Below are 18,644 nucleotides of genomic sequence, written 5' to 3'. Positions count from 1 at the left end.
GACCTCATTGAAACACCGCATTGTACAGCTCCCTTAGCAGCATTGAGGCCACTGCTGTTGCAGTAGAGACACTGTCGGGTTGGATTACATTCATCTCAGTTTATCGGCCAACTGGAAGGCCACTAGAACACAGGGATGTTGACGCATTACTGTCTCTCCGCAGTAAACTCTTTATAAGGGGGAACTTTAATGCAAAACTCTCTGAGTGGCATTCTAGTGTAACAAATAACAATGGTCGCCATCTACTGTGTGTAGTTTGGCAGCACAATGCAGTAGTTTTAGGATCATATGACCCAATGCACTACCCAAACAATGCACGCAGCTGCCGTGGCGTGCCTGACATCATGGTGGTAAGGGGAGTCGGACACCTCACTACTACCACAAGTCAAGGCGCTCTCTCATTCGACTATCTACCAGTCATTTTTGACGTAGATACTGATGATGGTGTGGAGCCACTGAAATGACGTCAACGGCTAGGAAGGGTAAATTGGGAACAGTTTAGAGAGGAGCCACAAGACTCTTGCTACCATCCCAGACCCTTATATCATCAGTGCAGACGAGACACTGCAGCATCTTACAGTGGACACTCTCCAGGCTGTAGACGCTGCCACACCCAGGGGTACACAAAGGCCATCTGACACATCACATCAGCTTCCCCCTGAGATACTGCAGGCCATTCCGGACAAAAACAGGCTTTTCTGCAAATAGCAAATTACATGCCATTCTGCCAACAAATGCCACCTAAACCGCCTGTGCTGTGAGGTAAAGGTGGCCGTGGAAAACCACAGAAATCAAAACTGGGCAGGCAAAATAGGCATGATTAGCATTGAAGATGGCTCTGCCTGGTGAATAACCAAGCAGTTCTTAAGAAAAGGGCACCATCTTCCTCCTCTACAAGTCAACAGAGGGGTTGTCTGTGACCCTGACACCAAGCCTAATCTCTTGACTGACAGCTTTGCAAATAACTTCACGCTGATAGAGGATAACATAGATAAAGAGCACATACAAACTGTGCAACAATGGCTGCCCACTTTCCTCGTAGAAGATGCAGGCAATGCTATAGAGCCCATCACAGAGGAAGAAGTAGACATTCAATTTCACTCCATAAATATCAGGAAGGCATGTGGCTGTGACCACGTGGAAGCTCTTGTGTTGAAATGACTGCCACCTGATGCACTGCAAGCTATCACAAATGCCTTAAACTATGTTTTGTGGACTGGCGACTATACCTCTGTGTGGAAACACATGGAGGTGGTTGCCACTTCCAAACAAGGCAAAGATGCAAGGCTTCCACAAAACTATTGGCCCATAAGTCTGCTCCCTGTTCTATCCAAAGTCTTTGAAAGAATCTATATTAAACGGATCTTTGAGCACATGAACAGGGAGGGATTGATTCCCACAGAGCAGTTCGGATTTTGACACAGCCATAGCATGCAACACCAACTACTGCAGGATGTTGAGGACGTGATGGGAGCTCCGGCGCACCTAGAGTACTCAGGGGCAGTATTTCTTGACGTCTACAAGGCCTTTGACTGCGCACCTAGAGTACTCAGGGGCAGTATTTCTTGACGTCTACAAGGCCTTTGACTGCGTGTGGCATGAGGGCCTTTCTAAAAGCTTTTTATACTAGGGTTCTGACACCACTCGTCAGACTCGTCACATCATATCTGCGTGACCGGATGTTTCACCTTCATGCTGAAGGTGGCATCTCAACAAATAGACCTATGTGAGTGGCAGTGCCACAGGGGTCAGTTCTCAGCCCCCTGATGTACTCTGTGTATACACCTGATGGACCACGCACCAACAGAGTATCACTCACACTTTACACAGATGCACCACATAGTATGCGTGTTCCCTAAGAGTTGACGTCATTCATCACTGCTTACAAGAAGCATGCAACACCCTGGGGTCTTGAGCAACGAAATGCCGACTGAAATATAATGCCACTAAAAGCCAGGCCATCGTAATAGAGTAATAGACATAGACTGCCTATGGACCTTCAGCCATTGCGAATCATGGGAATCCCCATCCCCTGGTCTCGCAAGGCTAAATAGCTAGGGGTAACCCTCGATAGGCACCTTACCTGGAAGCCGCATGTCCATGAGGTCTGGGGGAAAGTGAATGGTAGTTTGAAGGCGCTATATCCACTATTCAACCCACAGTCAGCACTTCCTCCACACTGCAGAATTATGCTATATCTGGCACTGATCCAACTAATGCTAGATTATGTGTCAGCAGTGTGGAGGAAGGGAGCCAATACACACATACATCAGCTCCAAGGGGTGCAAGTGAGAGCTCTGTGACTCACCTTGCTCCTACTGTGAGACTACCTGACCAGGGCCTTGAATGAGGAAACAGGGATTGCATAAAACATACTGCCCGACAGTTCTATGAAGCATTGCAGCAGTCTGATAATAGGCTCATTTCAAGTCTGGGAAACTAGCAGCACCGGCGATGGACTACCAGATGGCCCAACCTGCTTTAGTAGTGAGATAGTTGGTAACACAAACACGTCAATGCTCCAGATGCAAAGAGTAAACACACAAACGTTAGGAAAGTAAAGCAGACGTGGAGGAACCGTAGGAATAGTTGGAGAAAACCTGCACAAACACAGACAGAAAGAGCTGTCCTTTAGGAAAAGAGCGGGTGGTGTACAGTTGCAGGTTTATCCTACCCCATCAGAGCCATGCAACCTATGCTAGTATGTCATATACCAACCCAGGCCATATGGATGATTCCCCTCACCACCAGCTTCTCTGAGCTATGCAAATGTGAGTTGGCCTTTCAACACATCCTCTGCTCCCATAATCATCCTGGTCTGAGTCTCCAATAACACAATGTCCATCCACCCTCCACCCAACAGTTTCCCCTTCCTCCTTCCTGTCACACCCTCCCAATTCATGTCTCTGCATCACTTTCAGCATATGCTGCTTCTATTGGATCCGACAACCATGCTTCACATGCCTAACCCACATACCTGCCACCCTTCCCTCCTGCATTCCTAGCTGGCAAACTGGCTGTCTCCCTATGAGCGACTAGCAACTCACCCCTAATCCTCTCCATGCCTCCCACCTCCATCTCCCTCTACCCATCCCACCCAACGTCCTATCCCCCTCCTTCCCCCATAACCTAGTCCATCTGCCAAAATGCAGCATTGCCACTATTAGTCCAGCCAGCAATATGTAGGAGCATAGGTGTGTGTGTGTGTGTGTGTGTGTGTGTGTGCGCGCGCGCGCGCGCGCGTGTGTGTGTGTGTGTGCGTGTGTGTGTGTGTGTGCGTGCGTGTGTGTGTGTGTATGAGTCTTTTTGTATGTGGTCATCAACAACTCTGTGCTTCTGCTTCTTTTTGCTGAGTAGTCTCCTTTAACCAAAAAGTACTAACAAATACAGCAGTGTGCAGACTCCAGAAGCAATGTTTGCTTTTGTATCATCTGCAACTTACCCTGTCTGAATACGGTGTTGTATTAGCTAACATAAATAAGGAAATAAATCATTGAAGAGCACCTAAGTTTGGAATACATTGTTAGTAGCATATAACACCCTCTCATGCTGATGATAATGGCACCAGTTCCACAAGACATTATTCATCATTACATCATCTCAGAGGTATCCAATAGGATTGAGATGTGGTGTACTGAGAAACCAAGGTAATACACACATGTGTATGGGATGTTTTCTAATGCACTCTGATCCCAGTTATGAGCAATGGAATCCTGTATTATTTCCCTGAATAAACTGGACCTCTGTGAGGTGGTGTAGATGAACAAATTAGTGCATACAGCCTGTTGTCACAACTCCATATAATTTGCTTGAGAGTTCATGCTAAATGTACAAAGCTTTCCATTTCACATAATGTAAATAATAATATGAGGATCACCATCCCAAACTGTATCCTGTTGGCAAAAGGATGCATTGCTTCAGTCATTCATACTACCATGTTCCTTATATCACAATTTTTCCCACGGTTCCTGTCCATTCTCTGTAGTTACTATGGCACTTTCCTTTGTACTCTGTTATTTGAAGTTATCAGTGCACTCAGTCTCATAGTGATGTTATATTTTACGATTGTATGGATCTCACACAGCCTTGCCCATCAGTAGACTGACAATTGATCTTTAGCAATTTGCCTCTTTTTGAACCAATAAAACATTGGGTAATTGATCTTTAGCAGTTTACCCCTTTTTGAACCAGCGAAACATCAGGGAACAAGTGGGGGTTCTAGTTATCCAGATGTTGTTGACCATTTCAGTTGGCCTTAGATACAACATATTCATCAGAATCTCTTAGCTCACACAATACTCATAATGCAGTGGTATGAGAAAGCTGCAGGACATGTAAGAGTTCCAAGATATACTACCCCCATGTGCATGTCAAAGACTAGTAAGCAGTCAGATCAAGGTCTAGCGTTTTGTGTGGCTTATCCTGCCAGACATCAGAAAAAAGTGGTAAAAGAAGAATTTAAAAAGAATAAAACTTTCTCTTAGATTTTTAAGGGCAGAACATATTTTTTCTTTGAAATACTTGCAAAAGATTACATATAGTAGTCAAGGCAACCACAGCTGTGAATATACATCTTGGAAATTAGAAAACTGCTTCCGCTGAATGAAAATCTTTTTTATTGGACTCACAACTGATTTCATGGCATCACATCCACATCTCTAGGTGAACAGAAATCTTAGGGCATAAGATGATCAACACTGGAGATATATGGAAAATCCAACATTCATTGTCAAAGAACGCTAAACTGCTAATGAGGCAATATGTCAAAAATAAAAGCTGCAGCATAGTAATCCAGTTTCTAATTAATTGTTAAGACCAAAAATTATAACCTGATGGTGTATATGGTGTATCTGTCAACTACTTTAAAAGATAATTAGTGGAAACCAATGATAGGCCCACTGCTGGATTTCGACTAGAAAAATCAGTAGCATTATTCAGGAACTTGATCTTATGAGGCACAGAGGACACTACCTCGAACAGTCTAATACACTACTGGCCATTAAAATTGCTACACCAAGAAGAAATGCAGATGATAAATGGGTATTCATTGGACAAATATATTATACTAGAACTGACATGTGATTACATTTTCATGCAATTTGGGTGCATAGATCCTGAGAAATCAGTACCCAGAACAACAACCTCTGACTGTAATAACAGCCATGATACACCTAAGCATTGAGTCAAACAGAGCTTGGATGGTGTATACAGGTACAGCTGCCCATGCAGCTTCAACACAATACCGCAGTCTATCAAGAGTAGTGACTGGTGTATTGTGACAAGCCAGTTGCTCGGCCACCATTGACCAGACATTTTCAATTGGTGAGAGACTTGGAGAATGTGCTTGCCAGGGCAGCAGTCGAACATTTTCTGTATCCAGAAATGCCCATACAGGACCTGCAACATGCGGTCGTGCATTATCCTGCTGAAATGTAGAGTTTCAGAAGGGTCGAAAGAAGGGTAGAGCCACGGGTCATAGCAGATCTGAAATGTAATGTCCACTGTTCAAAGTGCTGTCAATGCGAACAAGAGGTGACCGAGATGTGTAACCAATGGCACCCCATACCATCACGCTGGGTGATACGCCAGTATGGTGATGATAAATACACGCTTCCAATGTGCGTTCACTGAGATGTCACCAAACACAGATGTGACCATCATGATGCTGTAAACAGAACCTGGATTCATCCGAAAAAATGACATTTTGCCATTCGTACACCGAGGTTCGTCAATGAGTACACCATCGAAGGAGCTCCTGCCTGTGATACAGCATCAAGGGTAACCGCAACCATGGTCTCCGAGCTGATAGTCCATGCTGCTGCAGACGTCGTCGAACTGTTTGTGCAGATGGTTGTTGTCTTGCAAACGTCCCAATCTGTTGACTCAGAGATCAAGACGTGGCTGCACGATCCGTTACAGCCATGTGGATAAGATGCCTGTCATGTCATCTGCTAGTGATACGAGGCCATAGGAATCCAGCATGACGTTCTGTATTACCCTCCTGAACCAACTGATTCCATATTCTGCTAACAGTCATTGGATCTCATCCAGTGCAAGCAGCAATGTCATGATACGATAAACCGCAATTGCGATAGGCTACAATCTGACCTTTATCAAAGTCGGAAATGTGATGGTACACATTTCTCCTCCTTACATGAGGCATCACAACAATGTTTCATCAGGCAACTCTGGTCAACTGCTGTTTGTGTATGAGAAATTGGTTGGAAACTTTACTCATGTCAGCACGTTGTAGGTGTCACCACCAGCGCCAACCTTGTGTGAATGCTCTGAAAAGCTAATCATTTGCATATCACAGCATCTTCTTCCTGTCAGTTAAATTGTAGCACGTCTTCTTCGTAGTGTAGCAATTTTAATGGTCAGCAGTGTATTAAAGGCATGAAAATAGGGGAGCTGATTATTTTCATGCCTTTAGTTTTAAACTATTTGAGGTTGTGTGCTCTGGACCTTGTGAGATCAAGTTCCAGGATAGTGGAATTGGTTTTTCTGCAATTGAAATTCAGCATTGGACCTATCACCAGTTTCCACTATTTATCTTTTGAACTAGTTGACAGTTACACCATCAGGTTATAATTTTTGATGTTACCAATCAATTGAAGATTTGGATCATTAGATTGTAGCTTTTCTCTTCAACATACCGCCTCCTTCGTGGTTTATTTTCATGTCTGAATTGTTGGTAAATGTTGGGTAATCCATATATCCCAATGTTGATCATTATGACCTAAGACATATGTTCACATAAAGATGCGATTGTAATGCCACAGAACTGTCTGAGAGACCAATAAAATGAATTTTCATGCACCTGAAGTAGTTTTTTAATTTCCAAGGTTCTTTGACATGAACTACACTTTCACACTACTAGTAAGTCTAATCAGTCAACAATACTATCTGATGGGTTCTCACACCCTTCATTTCTTGTCTCTAAACATCTTCTCTTTTCTTTCTTCTTATCACCTTTTTTATATTTCGTGTAAGTAGTGTACAATAATACTCTAAATTACAAAATGGATGTGTAAAATAAGTGTTGACTTTATTGTGAGTCAGATAGTCACTTCAGAGTTGGAATGTGGCTGAGCTGTCAGCCTATATAAAAGTACAGTTGCTCAAAAAACTGCCTTTACATTCATTCAGTTTTATATTTAAAACATTTTAATACTGTTTGTTATGATAACTGTTGTATTATGGATAAGTCATATTGTGGCAATGCATTCAGTGGTTAAACAGAATTTTGCTGATGATTCGCAGTGTTATTTGATGCTTGCAAAGATGTGTTCACTGAGAAGTTTCTTTCTTTATGCAAGATTGCACGAAACAATGAATTACAGATCTTTAATAAAAATGGTACAATTCTTGTCAGGCTCAGCACACATAGGAAACTGATTCTGTCGCTCACTTTGTATTTGCTTTAGACCTCATTATACTGTAACAGACATTCAAAAATGGTTCAAATGGCTCTGAGCACTATGGGACTTAACTTCTGAGGTCATCAGTCCCTTAGAACTTAGAACTACTTAAACCTAACAAACCTAAGGACATCACACACATCCATGCCCTATGCAGGATTCGAACCTGCGACTGTAGCGGTCGCACGGTTCCAGACTGAAGCGCCTAGAACCGCTCAGCCACTTCGGCCAGCAACAGACATTATCTGCTGTGCTATACTGTTGGGAATTCTCAGACTCATAAACCTTTGGTTTACCATTGACTCAGAATCACCAACACACTCTGATGAACAGTACACAATCTGAAGACAGTACAGTCATGTGCCACATATTTCTACTACAGCAGCTTTCTTTAACATAGTTGCTCTTCAGTATATATTTCTGTGTCTTTATTTGACACATTTTGCATGGTTATGCATTCTCTGGTGTTTGTGACATTAGAAACTGATACCTTAATATTCTTCCAGTTCCTGAGGCTCCACCTCTGAATGTGACATGTTCTGCATTGTCGTCACAAAGTATGAAAGTGAGCTGGGGTCCACCACCTGCTGGATTCCATGGGGGTATTATTCGAGGCTATAAAGTTGTCTATAAGCCTGTCATTTCAGACTCAAGTAAGTATTTGTGGCTCATTGTCCTGTATTTATTTATCAGCTGTATAAATAAATGCCAATAAAAGCTATCATATAAAAGTACTGCTGAATAACTGATGAGTGTGTACAAGCTTCAGTGTATTGGTGGAGGAGAGTAAATAAATAATAAGATAATTATAGGACAAAGTGAAATGTTTTATGTATTGCAGCTCTGTTTTTGAGAGTCGTTTACTCTATAGAGACCAATTTAAAATATTATAAATGCTAGGAATTGGATGAATATTGCTTTGTTTTACCCAAATTCCTCAGCCAGTTTTTTAGGCAAGTAGCCTCTACCCAGAAGCATTCAGACACAAACTACATGGTATCTTATGAGGATTAATACAAAATTTCACCCACTTGTTAGCAGCTACTTTTCCTGAACAATACATCTTGGCCTTCACAGACTGAAACAGCATACCACACACTAACCTGACAAGAGAGATTCAGAACTTTAAAAATGGGAAGACACCAGATTTTGATGAATATGGCTCTGAGCACTATGGGACTTAACATCTGAGGTCATCAGTCCTTTGATGAAAATTGTGTAAATATGATAAAGACAGCCAGGATGCTAGGCTTGCATTGGTTGTTCAGAGTACTGACGGTCATCTAAAATGTGAACAAAAGACTGAACAAAAGTAGCCATTATATACTACCCAAAAGATGAAATGAGAAAATTTGATTGGCTTCACTCTGTTGTCACTTGCCTTGAAGCCATTAGAATAATAATAATAATAATAACAATAATAATGAAGCAGGTTAAAGAAGTAGTGGGAAAAAGTCATATCCAAAAACAATATAATAGGACAGGAAATACTCACAAGAACATAAAAGGCCTCACAATTCTATGTCCAGATGGAAATTTACTGTGAAATAATAAAATACAAAGGAAAAAGTTCTTTATTGCCATTACTGTTTCTAATAGTCATGAACTACATCATGGTGACAAACAGACCTGATATTTTTGAGGAAGTTAATCTAGAAGAAGGTATTAGTGACCACAGTGTCATTGTGGCTTCTATGTCAGTGGAAGTTGCAAAACAACCAAAGATACAGCCTAGAGTTGTCTTGTTTGGGAAAGCAAATAGAAGTGTCATTAATGAATATCTTCATAGTCAGCTCCAAGCACTCACCACAGGACACAAAGATATTGAGCATCTTTGGTCGGAATTGAAAGGTATTGTCCACCAAGTGCTAGAGAAATATGTGCCTAGCAAAAATATAGGGGAGGGAAAGGATCCACCGTAGTTCAACAAACATATTAGGAAGTTGCTGAGAAAGCAGAGAATTTTGCACAGTCGTTTTAAATGTAGTCTTTGGCCCACTGACAAACAGAAATTATGTGGAATGAAAGCAGCTGTCAAAAGGTCAATGAGAGATTCTTTTAATGAATTTGAAAGCAATATTTTTTCCGCAGATTCTAAAAATAATCCCAAAAAATTTTGGTCATATGTAAAATCTATGAGTGCTACAAATAATTCAGTACCTTCTCTTGCTGACAGTGTGGGCAATGTAATAGATGATGATAAACAGGCCAAAATTCTAAACTTAGCTTTCAAGAATTCATTTACAGTAGAAGACTGCAGCACCATTCCCCCTTTCAATTATCGAACAAATGCAAGGATGACTGACATAGTGTTTAGCGTATCTGGGATTGTAAAACAGTTAAGATCCTTAGACACCAGGAAGGCATCTGGCCCAGACGGTATCCCCGTAAGATTATATGTTGACTATGCTATAAGTATAGCGCCATTCTTATCCATCATCTATCAGAGTTCAATGAAACAGCAGAAAGTTCCACAGGACTGGAAGAAGGCCCAGGTCATAGCAATCTATGAAAAGGGTAAAAAATTGGATGCACATAATTACCAGCCAATTTCACTGACACCAGTTTGTTGTAGAATCAAGCAACATATTTTCTGTTCAGACATAATGACCTTTCCTAGACTCTGAGAAGCTCATCTGCAGAAACCAGCGCGGTTTTAGGAAACAGCGGTCATGCGAGACACAGCTCCCTCTTTGTGCATGATATACAACATGCTCTAGATACCAGCTCCCAGGTTGATGCCATATTCCTCGACTTTCGAAAGGTATTCAACTCAGTTCTGCACTGTCCCTTGCTCCAAAAAGTCTGTGCTTATGGTCTAGCCATTGACATATGTGGTTGGATAGAAAGTTTTCTAACAGACGAAGAGCAGTATGTAGTCCTGAAAGGGAGAGACTTAAACAGGAACAAGTGTAACATCAGGTGTGCCCCAGGGCAGCATAATAGGTCCACTGCTTTTACGATTTACATAAATGATCGGTTGATGGTATTGACAGCTGCGTTAGTCTGTTTGCCAATGATGCTGTAGTCTACAGAAAAGTAGTATCACACAAAAGTTGTGACCAAACAGTGAGGATTCACAAAAAAATAAATCTATAAAGTTATCTGGCAGGTATCTATTGTATGTAACAAAGCAAAAATCCCCACTAACGTAAGAGTATAAAATAAATGCCCAGTCTTTGGAAGTGGTAACATCCGTCAAGTATCTGGGTGTAACTATTCAAAATGATCTCAAATGGACAGATCAGATAACACAAGTAATGGGTAAGATGAACTCTAGTTTGCAGTTTATTGGTAGAATCCTGAAGTGATGCAGTCCTTCAACAAAGGAAATTGCTTACAATACTTTAGTTCGTACAGTCTTAGAGTATTGTTTGTCTGTATGGGACCCTTACCAGTCAGGTCTGATTCAACAGATTGAGAATGTCCAAAGAAGAGTGGCCAGATTAATGACTGGTACATTTAGCCATCACGAGAGTGTTGCAAATCTCATAGAAAGTTTGAAGTGGGACACACTTGCAGATAGACAAAGTGCTAAACGGAAGGGGCTGCTCACTAAATTCCAAAATCCAATCTTCGCTGAAGATGTAGAGCATATATTGTCACCACCAACTTTCTTGTCATGCAGTGATCACCATTCAAAGATAAGGGAAATTAGAACTTGTACTGAGGTGTTCAGACAGTCGTTTTTCCCTCGCATGATCTGCAAGTGGAACAGAGGGGGAGAAATATGACTTTGGTGTGAATAGTGCCCTCCCCCACACACCACTTGGTGACTAGTGGAGTATATATGTAGATATGTAGATTAAACCCGTTAAATAAAATTTTAATGAACATAATGACGTGTTATCTACAGACAGTGTTGTAATGTGGGAAAATCTGTAGCAGAAAAGCAAAAGAAATTCGATTCTATACTACAATTTTCTTCCATAAATTAACACCTCATTCCATTTCTAGAATTACCAAAGCCTATTCATACTATATGAATAATTAACACAATAAAATAAACCCCAGGCTTAAAATACAAGATTAGTGTTAAATTACTTACTTTCAGTAGATTTTCTACTAATTAAGATGCTTATATACAAATGTTTTAAGCATTTACAGAATTTAACAGTTTCTCTTTGCAGATCATATTGTCAGTTTAATTTCAGTGCCAGGAATCTCCTGGTATTATGAAGCTTATAATTCTACTGATGTATTTTGTCATTGATCCCATCTTCATGAAGATAGATTTTCAAGATATAATCTCCAGATCATAATACATAAATGAAATGATTAAACTGAATCAAATAATCTCCACAAGCAATGCACTAATAATATTGTGTTGGTCTTATGGTTTATTATCAGAAGTATGTTAACAGAAGGGTCACTCCAAAAGAAGAGTACTACATTTTTTTTTTCAAAAACCCAACATTTGTTCTACAACTTTACTATTCATGGAAGTCATAGAAATATTGTTCCCACTAGTATTTAACTCCAAATCAACCTGTTTCCACAAGTCACACTGTCAAGCACACCATCAAGATGGCTGCTGCACTTGAATGTTTGAGGCAACATACTGTTATAGAGTTCCTGTGTTGTGAGAACAAGACAGTGACAGACATTCAGAAGGTACCAAAGAAGTTGTATGGGATGATGCTGTTGATCAGTGTGTAGTTAGTTGTTAGAAAAGCAAGTTTTCTGCTGACAGCAGGCACCCCAGTACTTGGGATCTCATGTATAGCAGCAGACCAAACACTGTATAAGCTCCTGATAATGTGTAGCTTATTTACAATCTGATTTTGGCATACGAACCCGTAACAGTAAATGAACTGTCAATATGAGTGAAAGTAGGAGAAGTGAGTGTGTGCAGAATATTGAGACAGTTGAAGTTGGAAAACGTTTGTACCAGATAGGTTACTGAGAATGTTAAAGGATTAGAAAGTTTTGGTGGATAACATTGAAGCACCATATCTACAATTCTCACCTGGTTCCATGTGACTTCCACCTTTTTGGTGAGGTAATCCCTTTGTAGAACGATATTTGAAGCTGATGACTGCCTTGTGAAAGATGCTAAACAGTGTCTCAAACATGCCTGCCTTGAAATCCACCATGTAAGTATACTGGTCTTGTTCCACAGTGGTGTAAGGCAATTGAAAGGGGCAGAGATTATGTGAAAGAATGACATTTTGTCTCCCAAAATGTATTAATGTGTGTAAAAATATCAAAGGTGTGGAAAATAAATTGGGTGTAAGGAATGTGAATTTCTTTTGGAGTGACTCTCACGTGTTTGTAGAGTTACAGTGCCTTAAACATTATAGAATTTGAATAAAGTTTCTTTATAAAAGATAACATTTTTATAGTGTTTTCTTGCTTTCAGATGTACATTTGTCCAGGAGTGAAGTGAAAAGAACACCTAGCCTAGAAACTTACCTTCATGGTCTGCTGAAATACACCAATTATTCTGTTAGATTATCAGCTTACACAGATGTTGGCGAAGGAACCTCAAGCAACTCCATTTTTTGCAATACTGAACAAGATGGTAAATTGCCAGTGTATACCATTTTCATTATCTTATGTTAAAACTACATCTCCATCGACTTGGTTACTCTGCAATTCATACTTAAGTGTCTGACAGAGGGCTAATTGAACCACTTTCAGACATTTTCTTATACTTTCAAACATGAATAACAGAGGGGGGAAAATGAAGAGTGAAATCTTTCGCTATCTGCTCCTTTTTCTGCTCTTTTAGCATGATGAGGTCATTTCTGCCTGTATGGATGGGAGTCAACAAAATATTGGCATTCAGTTTGTGATTATGATTTCATTAAAAGATTTAATGATTTCCATCCCAACTTGCACATCATATCCATGACACTGTCTCCTATTTTGTGGCAACACAAAACGAGCTGTCTTGTTTAGAAAAGGATTGCCAAGTGCTGTGTAGGCATCTCTTTCATAGACTAATGCATTCCATAAGTATACTCCCAATAAATGTAGTCCTTGGTTCACAAAATGTTTTTTATGTGATGGTTCCAGTTTAAGTTGTTCTGATGACTTTACTAGACAGTAAACAACAGCACGTCCACTAACATTCAAAGAGGGCCACTCAGATTGTCTCCTAAATTGTTTATATTGATAAAGAATAGAAAAGGACTATAACATTTTGCTGGGGAACCCCAGAAGTCACTTCAGTTTCATTAGATGACTTCCCATCAATTAATGCAAACTCAAACTGTGACATTTCTGGCTGGAAATCATGAATCTAGTTGCACAACTTAGATGATACTTCATAGGCATACAGTTTGATTGGAAGCCACTTGTGAGGAACAATATCCAAAGGTTTCTGGAAATGTAGAATAATGGAATCAACTTCAGATTTCTATTGATAGCACTCAGAGAATAAAGATCCAATTGTGTTTCACAGGAACATTACTTTCTTAACCTGTGCTTGTTACATGTAAGTGTCAATGATATGGATCTATAATTCAGTGGATTACTTCTGTTTTCCCTCTTGTGTGATTGTGTGACCTCTGCAACTTTTCTACCTTTGAGTACGGACATTTTGTTGAGGTGGCAGTTGTATATGACTGCTAAAAACTGTCAATGACATGGCTTTATAATTCAGGGGATTATTTCTGTTTCCCTTCTTGTATTTTTGTGTGACCTGTGCAACTTTTCCATCCTTAGGGAAGGATGTTTTGTTTAGGTGACAGTTGTATATGACTGCTAAAAATGGAGAAATTTCATCAACATACTTTGAAAGGACTCTAATTGGTATACAATATGCCAAAGAATTTGCCTTTATTAAGTGATTTAACTTGCATCAGTAAACTGAGTATATCAATTTACAAATTGCTCATGTTGGTAGTTTTCCTTGATTTGAAATCTGGAATATTTACTGCATCTCCTTTATGATAGGATTCTGGCAAACCATGTTTAGTAACTCCACGTTAGTGGTCCTGTTGGTGGAACATTTACCATTGGTGCCATACAGTGAAGGTATTGATTGTGTCTTGCCATTGGTATACTTCACATACAGTCAGAATCGCTCTGGACTGTCTGCCAGATTTTGAGACAGAGTTTTGCTGTGATAGTTATTAAAAACTTCTCATATTGAAGTCAGTGCTAAGTTTTAAGCATTTGTAAACTATCCCTGATTTTGAAAATGTTGCGCTCTTTTAAATCTGCCATTTTTCATTGCTTCTGCAACTGTCTTCTGGTATTTTAAAATTTCCAACCTGATTTTGGGTGGATCTTAAGACTCATGGAAGTCCATCTTCACAAATGTTCTTTGGCTGTGGGTGAGAAGACACTTACCATACAGGATGAGAAGGAAAGAATGATTTCCTTCTCATCCCGTATGGTAAGTCTCCCCTGACCTGCAGTTTTGGGTGACTTTCCTGAAATCTACCCCTTTTCTTAGACCTCTCAAGTCCTTTTCATTCACCCTTGTTCCTTCCTCTTCAACCATTTTGCCTGAAAAAGGAGCCACTTGCTCTGAAAGCTTGCCAGTTTTGACCGTCTTTCTCTTGTGTGTGTTCTGCCACCGCGTGGTGAGTAGATTTTTTTATCTATCCAATTAAATTATTATGTAACTGATATATCTGTGTGAAGGTGCCAGCTATAAGGAAGCATTGTAATCAAGTGGTTAGCATTCGTGCTAGGCAAAAGGGTCATGGATGAGATGATGGTTCGAATTCCACTAACACTTATTTTGAATCCACATTTTTTTCAGCACTGCTCACATTATTTAATTTATGTGACATTTGAGAAGTAACATAATGACAAAAAAATTTGCTTTTTCATGAAGTTGTAATGAATTTCCTATGTTATTTGAATATTTACTATTTGTAATTAAATTTTCAAGTATGAGGGACAGACTTAGAAAGTCCAAGTCGTATCTGGATAAATAACAACATGAATTATGTAATTCACAATCAATAATATAGTAAGTCACTATGTGCCAGACCACAACTGTGAATTATTCACAGTAACTCATCAGGTGTGCTCTCGGCATCATTAAATAATATGACCTGTGATGAAAAACAAAAGTAGATAAATTATTAAGTCTGAGCAGGAGTTGAACCATCACTTCTTATATGTTCATCCTATGAAGCTCGTACATTAATCACTTGACCACTGCAACGTCTGGCACCCACGCACATACGATGGGGGACCCAAAAGTAACCAGAATTTCTTTCTACAAAGCATATACTTTATTGTTTTCAAATACAACCTTAATCTCCTTCAAAGTACTCTCCATTATCACACTTGTCCAAATGTTCATTCCAGTGTTCGAAGCACCTTTTAAATTCATCCTACTTGATACCTGCTAGCACTTTCATGACACTGTGTTTTACGATTCATCACCTGTAATAATTTTGTTGAAAAAATGTGGATCATCTTTGAACGTGTCCTTCATTTCGAGACAGGCTTGAACACGACGATCCCTTTGACCTCTGGTAAGAAGCTTCAGCACAAATTTTGCTGCCACTCTTCACATCCCCAAATTGATGGTCAAGATGCACTGAATTGAGCTCCAGGACAACCTGGACAAGTTCTCAAGTTGGCCAATTGTCCTGCGTCGATCTTTACTGATGAGATCGTGGATTTTGTCAATGTTGTCTTTGCTTCGAGCAGTTGAAGGTCGACTGGAACAGGGCTGATTTCAACCACCATTTCTCCCTTTATAAGCCAAGAAAACCATTCGTACACTTGCATTTTACTAAGAGCATGGTCTTTGTAGGCTGTCTGAATCATCGCAACAGTTTCTGCTGCGTTCTTGCCAAGCAAGAAACAAAACTTCACTGCCGCCTGTTGTTTGTAAGAACTAGCCATTTCCTCATGTCATGTCTGCACTGTACACACATTCAAAGAACTGCCAAAGAAACCACACTTCTCACTGTTGGGTGGCACCGCATGGCAGAATGACTCAGCAGAGCTCTTACTACAACCCTCTGGTGGCGCAACCTGCTACTACAAATACACGATGTGCAGCATTATGATTCCAGTTACTTTTGGGTCCCCCCTCGTATACATAAGCCACATAATAGACATGAAAACTTCTCTTGCTATTTTCTCAGAATTGCCAGAACAGTGCACCTTACTACTAGCACAGTATGTTGTTTTAATGACCTTCTGAAGTTGTCCAAAGTTTGAAGCACATCTGTGATCCCAATATCATAGCCTCCCCTTGTTAGTATCACAATAACGTCAAGCTTACTTTTCTTTTTGTTCATTTGCATTATTAACTTTAAATCTACAATGATAAGCTTGTAGTTAGTACTTTTGACAGTTAATATATCATAGATCAGCAGATCACATTACCTATGAGTGGTCTAAAAGATTTTACAGGTAGCCACACAAATAATTGACACCTCAACAGCTGAAACACAACTGCATGACACTAGCGCACTGCTGACTCATATGGAATATTACACAATGGCTACCAACTGCAAACAGACTCAATTACATATTAAATGATGGAATTCCAGAATGGAATACTGTATTTATCCAATTATAAAATGAGGTTTATTTCCAAAATTCATCATTCAAAAAATATGGTGTCATCTTATATTCACAGATTAAACTATTGTTACTGAGGTCAACGTTTTTACATTGTTTGATAGATTAATATAGAGCTCGTCTTGCATGTATAGATGAAGCTTTGGCTGTTGAGGTTTCATACAAATTTATTTTGAACAATCATAAAGGATAGGACAATACTTGTGTTTGAATACACTCAAAATATCCCTACACATCGAAGCATTCAATACAGTATTGATCTTGCTCAAAAAATTACCTGACACTGACTCACAGTGCTAGTGAAAGGGATGCACAAGAGACTATGAACTAGTCACTACAACAATCTAATGTCCTGCTTAAAAATTGACAATTTTTTTGAGACAGAGGAGGTAATAACATTAAATTAAACTTTTGTTGTATTTAAACAGAACATTTATGCTGCTTTTTAAGCAAAGGTGAAAATCTTGTCCTTCAAAAACCATTACTTGGTTTTGAACCCAAGTCGGTTGTAAATGAGAAATTCAAACACTGTAGACGTATTAGAATACCATTGAAAATGTTACCAACTGTTTAATCAGGTTTTGAACACAATGATGATATTCAGTTGAAATGAGAAGGAAAATTAACCCAGAATGACATGTTAAACAAACAAAATAAATCACATTAAGCAGACTCTAATCATTATAGAGAGACTAAATTACAGAAAAAAGAACCATTGAGGGTATAGTACAAACAGACATCACTAGATCACAGGACGAGCAGAAGCTCAAGAATTGGACTGACAGTGATTGTGATCTCTTATTTATGTATTAGTTGCTATTGTTCTTATGACCTGCACCCTAAAAGATATTGCTAACCATGTTTCACTGTTGTTCAAGCACAGCATTATGGAAAGTTTGACGGGGAACAGTACCCAGTTTGTCTGAGAACTATGATGGGGAGGGGAGTGTTGAGCAGGCAGAAATTTTGTCATCCTGCCAACCATGGGAATATATTCTGCATACTTTGGCTTTATATGAACATCTACCATGTTTAAACTGTAGTTTTCCTGATTCCTTTTGCACTTGGAATCAAATTGATTTGAAAATTGGATGAATACTCGACAGTAACATAATTTTTTGCAGGATACACTAAAAGTCTAGATGGGAGCCAGTGACATACTTACGTGTTTCATGCAGCAATGTTGTGAGTGCTCACCATGAGGTATGATGGGAATAACTTGGGGTGTGTCAGATGCTGGCTCTACACAGTCAGTGAAAAAGTGGCAGGCAGACAATATATTTGTCGTAAAATACTCAATATAGAACCAAAATCTGTCATGTTCACAAAAAAAGCTGCTGTGTTCTCGGGTTCCACAGTAACCACAACCTCAGAAATTGCAACAGATTTGGTTGAAACAGCCAAATATTTGTGACACAAGAGATATAAGATTCACAACCATCATGTTTGGATGACAACAATGATGATTAAAAATAATGATACCACATATGACATGATAAATGAACAAAAAAGGAAGTGAAGATAAAAATCAGTGTAAACTACTTCTTTGTTTATTTTATTTCTTCTTGTATTATCAAAATATAGATAATCAACAAATGGCATAAATTTAGAATAGTTGTAAGGTTAACCCCTTACATGAATAAAAATTTTGATTACTCATAATGTGTTGAAAAATAAATTTTTCTCAGGAGAGGGGGAGAGGTCATCTTATGT

At 39.4% G+C, this 18,644-nt stretch overlaps 1 protein-coding gene across 1 annotated transcript in view; it reads left to right on the top strand.

Annotated features, from left to right (window-relative positions):
• LOC124596941 (Down syndrome cell adhesion molecule-like protein Dscam2) overlaps positions 1-18,644 on the top strand; it is a 348,091-nt gene that overhangs the window by 192,775 nt on the left and 136,672 nt on the right. The window contains exons 18-19 of the mRNA XM_047135906.1: positions 7,928-8,074; positions 12,784-12,945. Coding sequence (XP_046991862.1) covers positions 7,928-8,074; positions 12,784-12,945 — 309 coding nt within the window. The remainder of the gene's footprint in view (positions 1-7,927; positions 8,075-12,783; positions 12,946-18,644) is intronic.

The sequence above is a fragment of the Schistocerca americana genome, chromosome 1 (assembly GCF_021461395.2).
Source record: "Schistocerca americana isolate TAMUIC-IGC-003095 chromosome 1, iqSchAmer2.1, whole genome shotgun sequence".
Taxonomy (NCBI): domain Eukaryota; kingdom Metazoa; phylum Arthropoda; class Insecta; order Orthoptera; family Acrididae; genus Schistocerca; species Schistocerca americana.
Note: the sequence above shows the minus strand (reverse complement) of the source record. Positions and strands in the feature narration are given on the sequence as shown.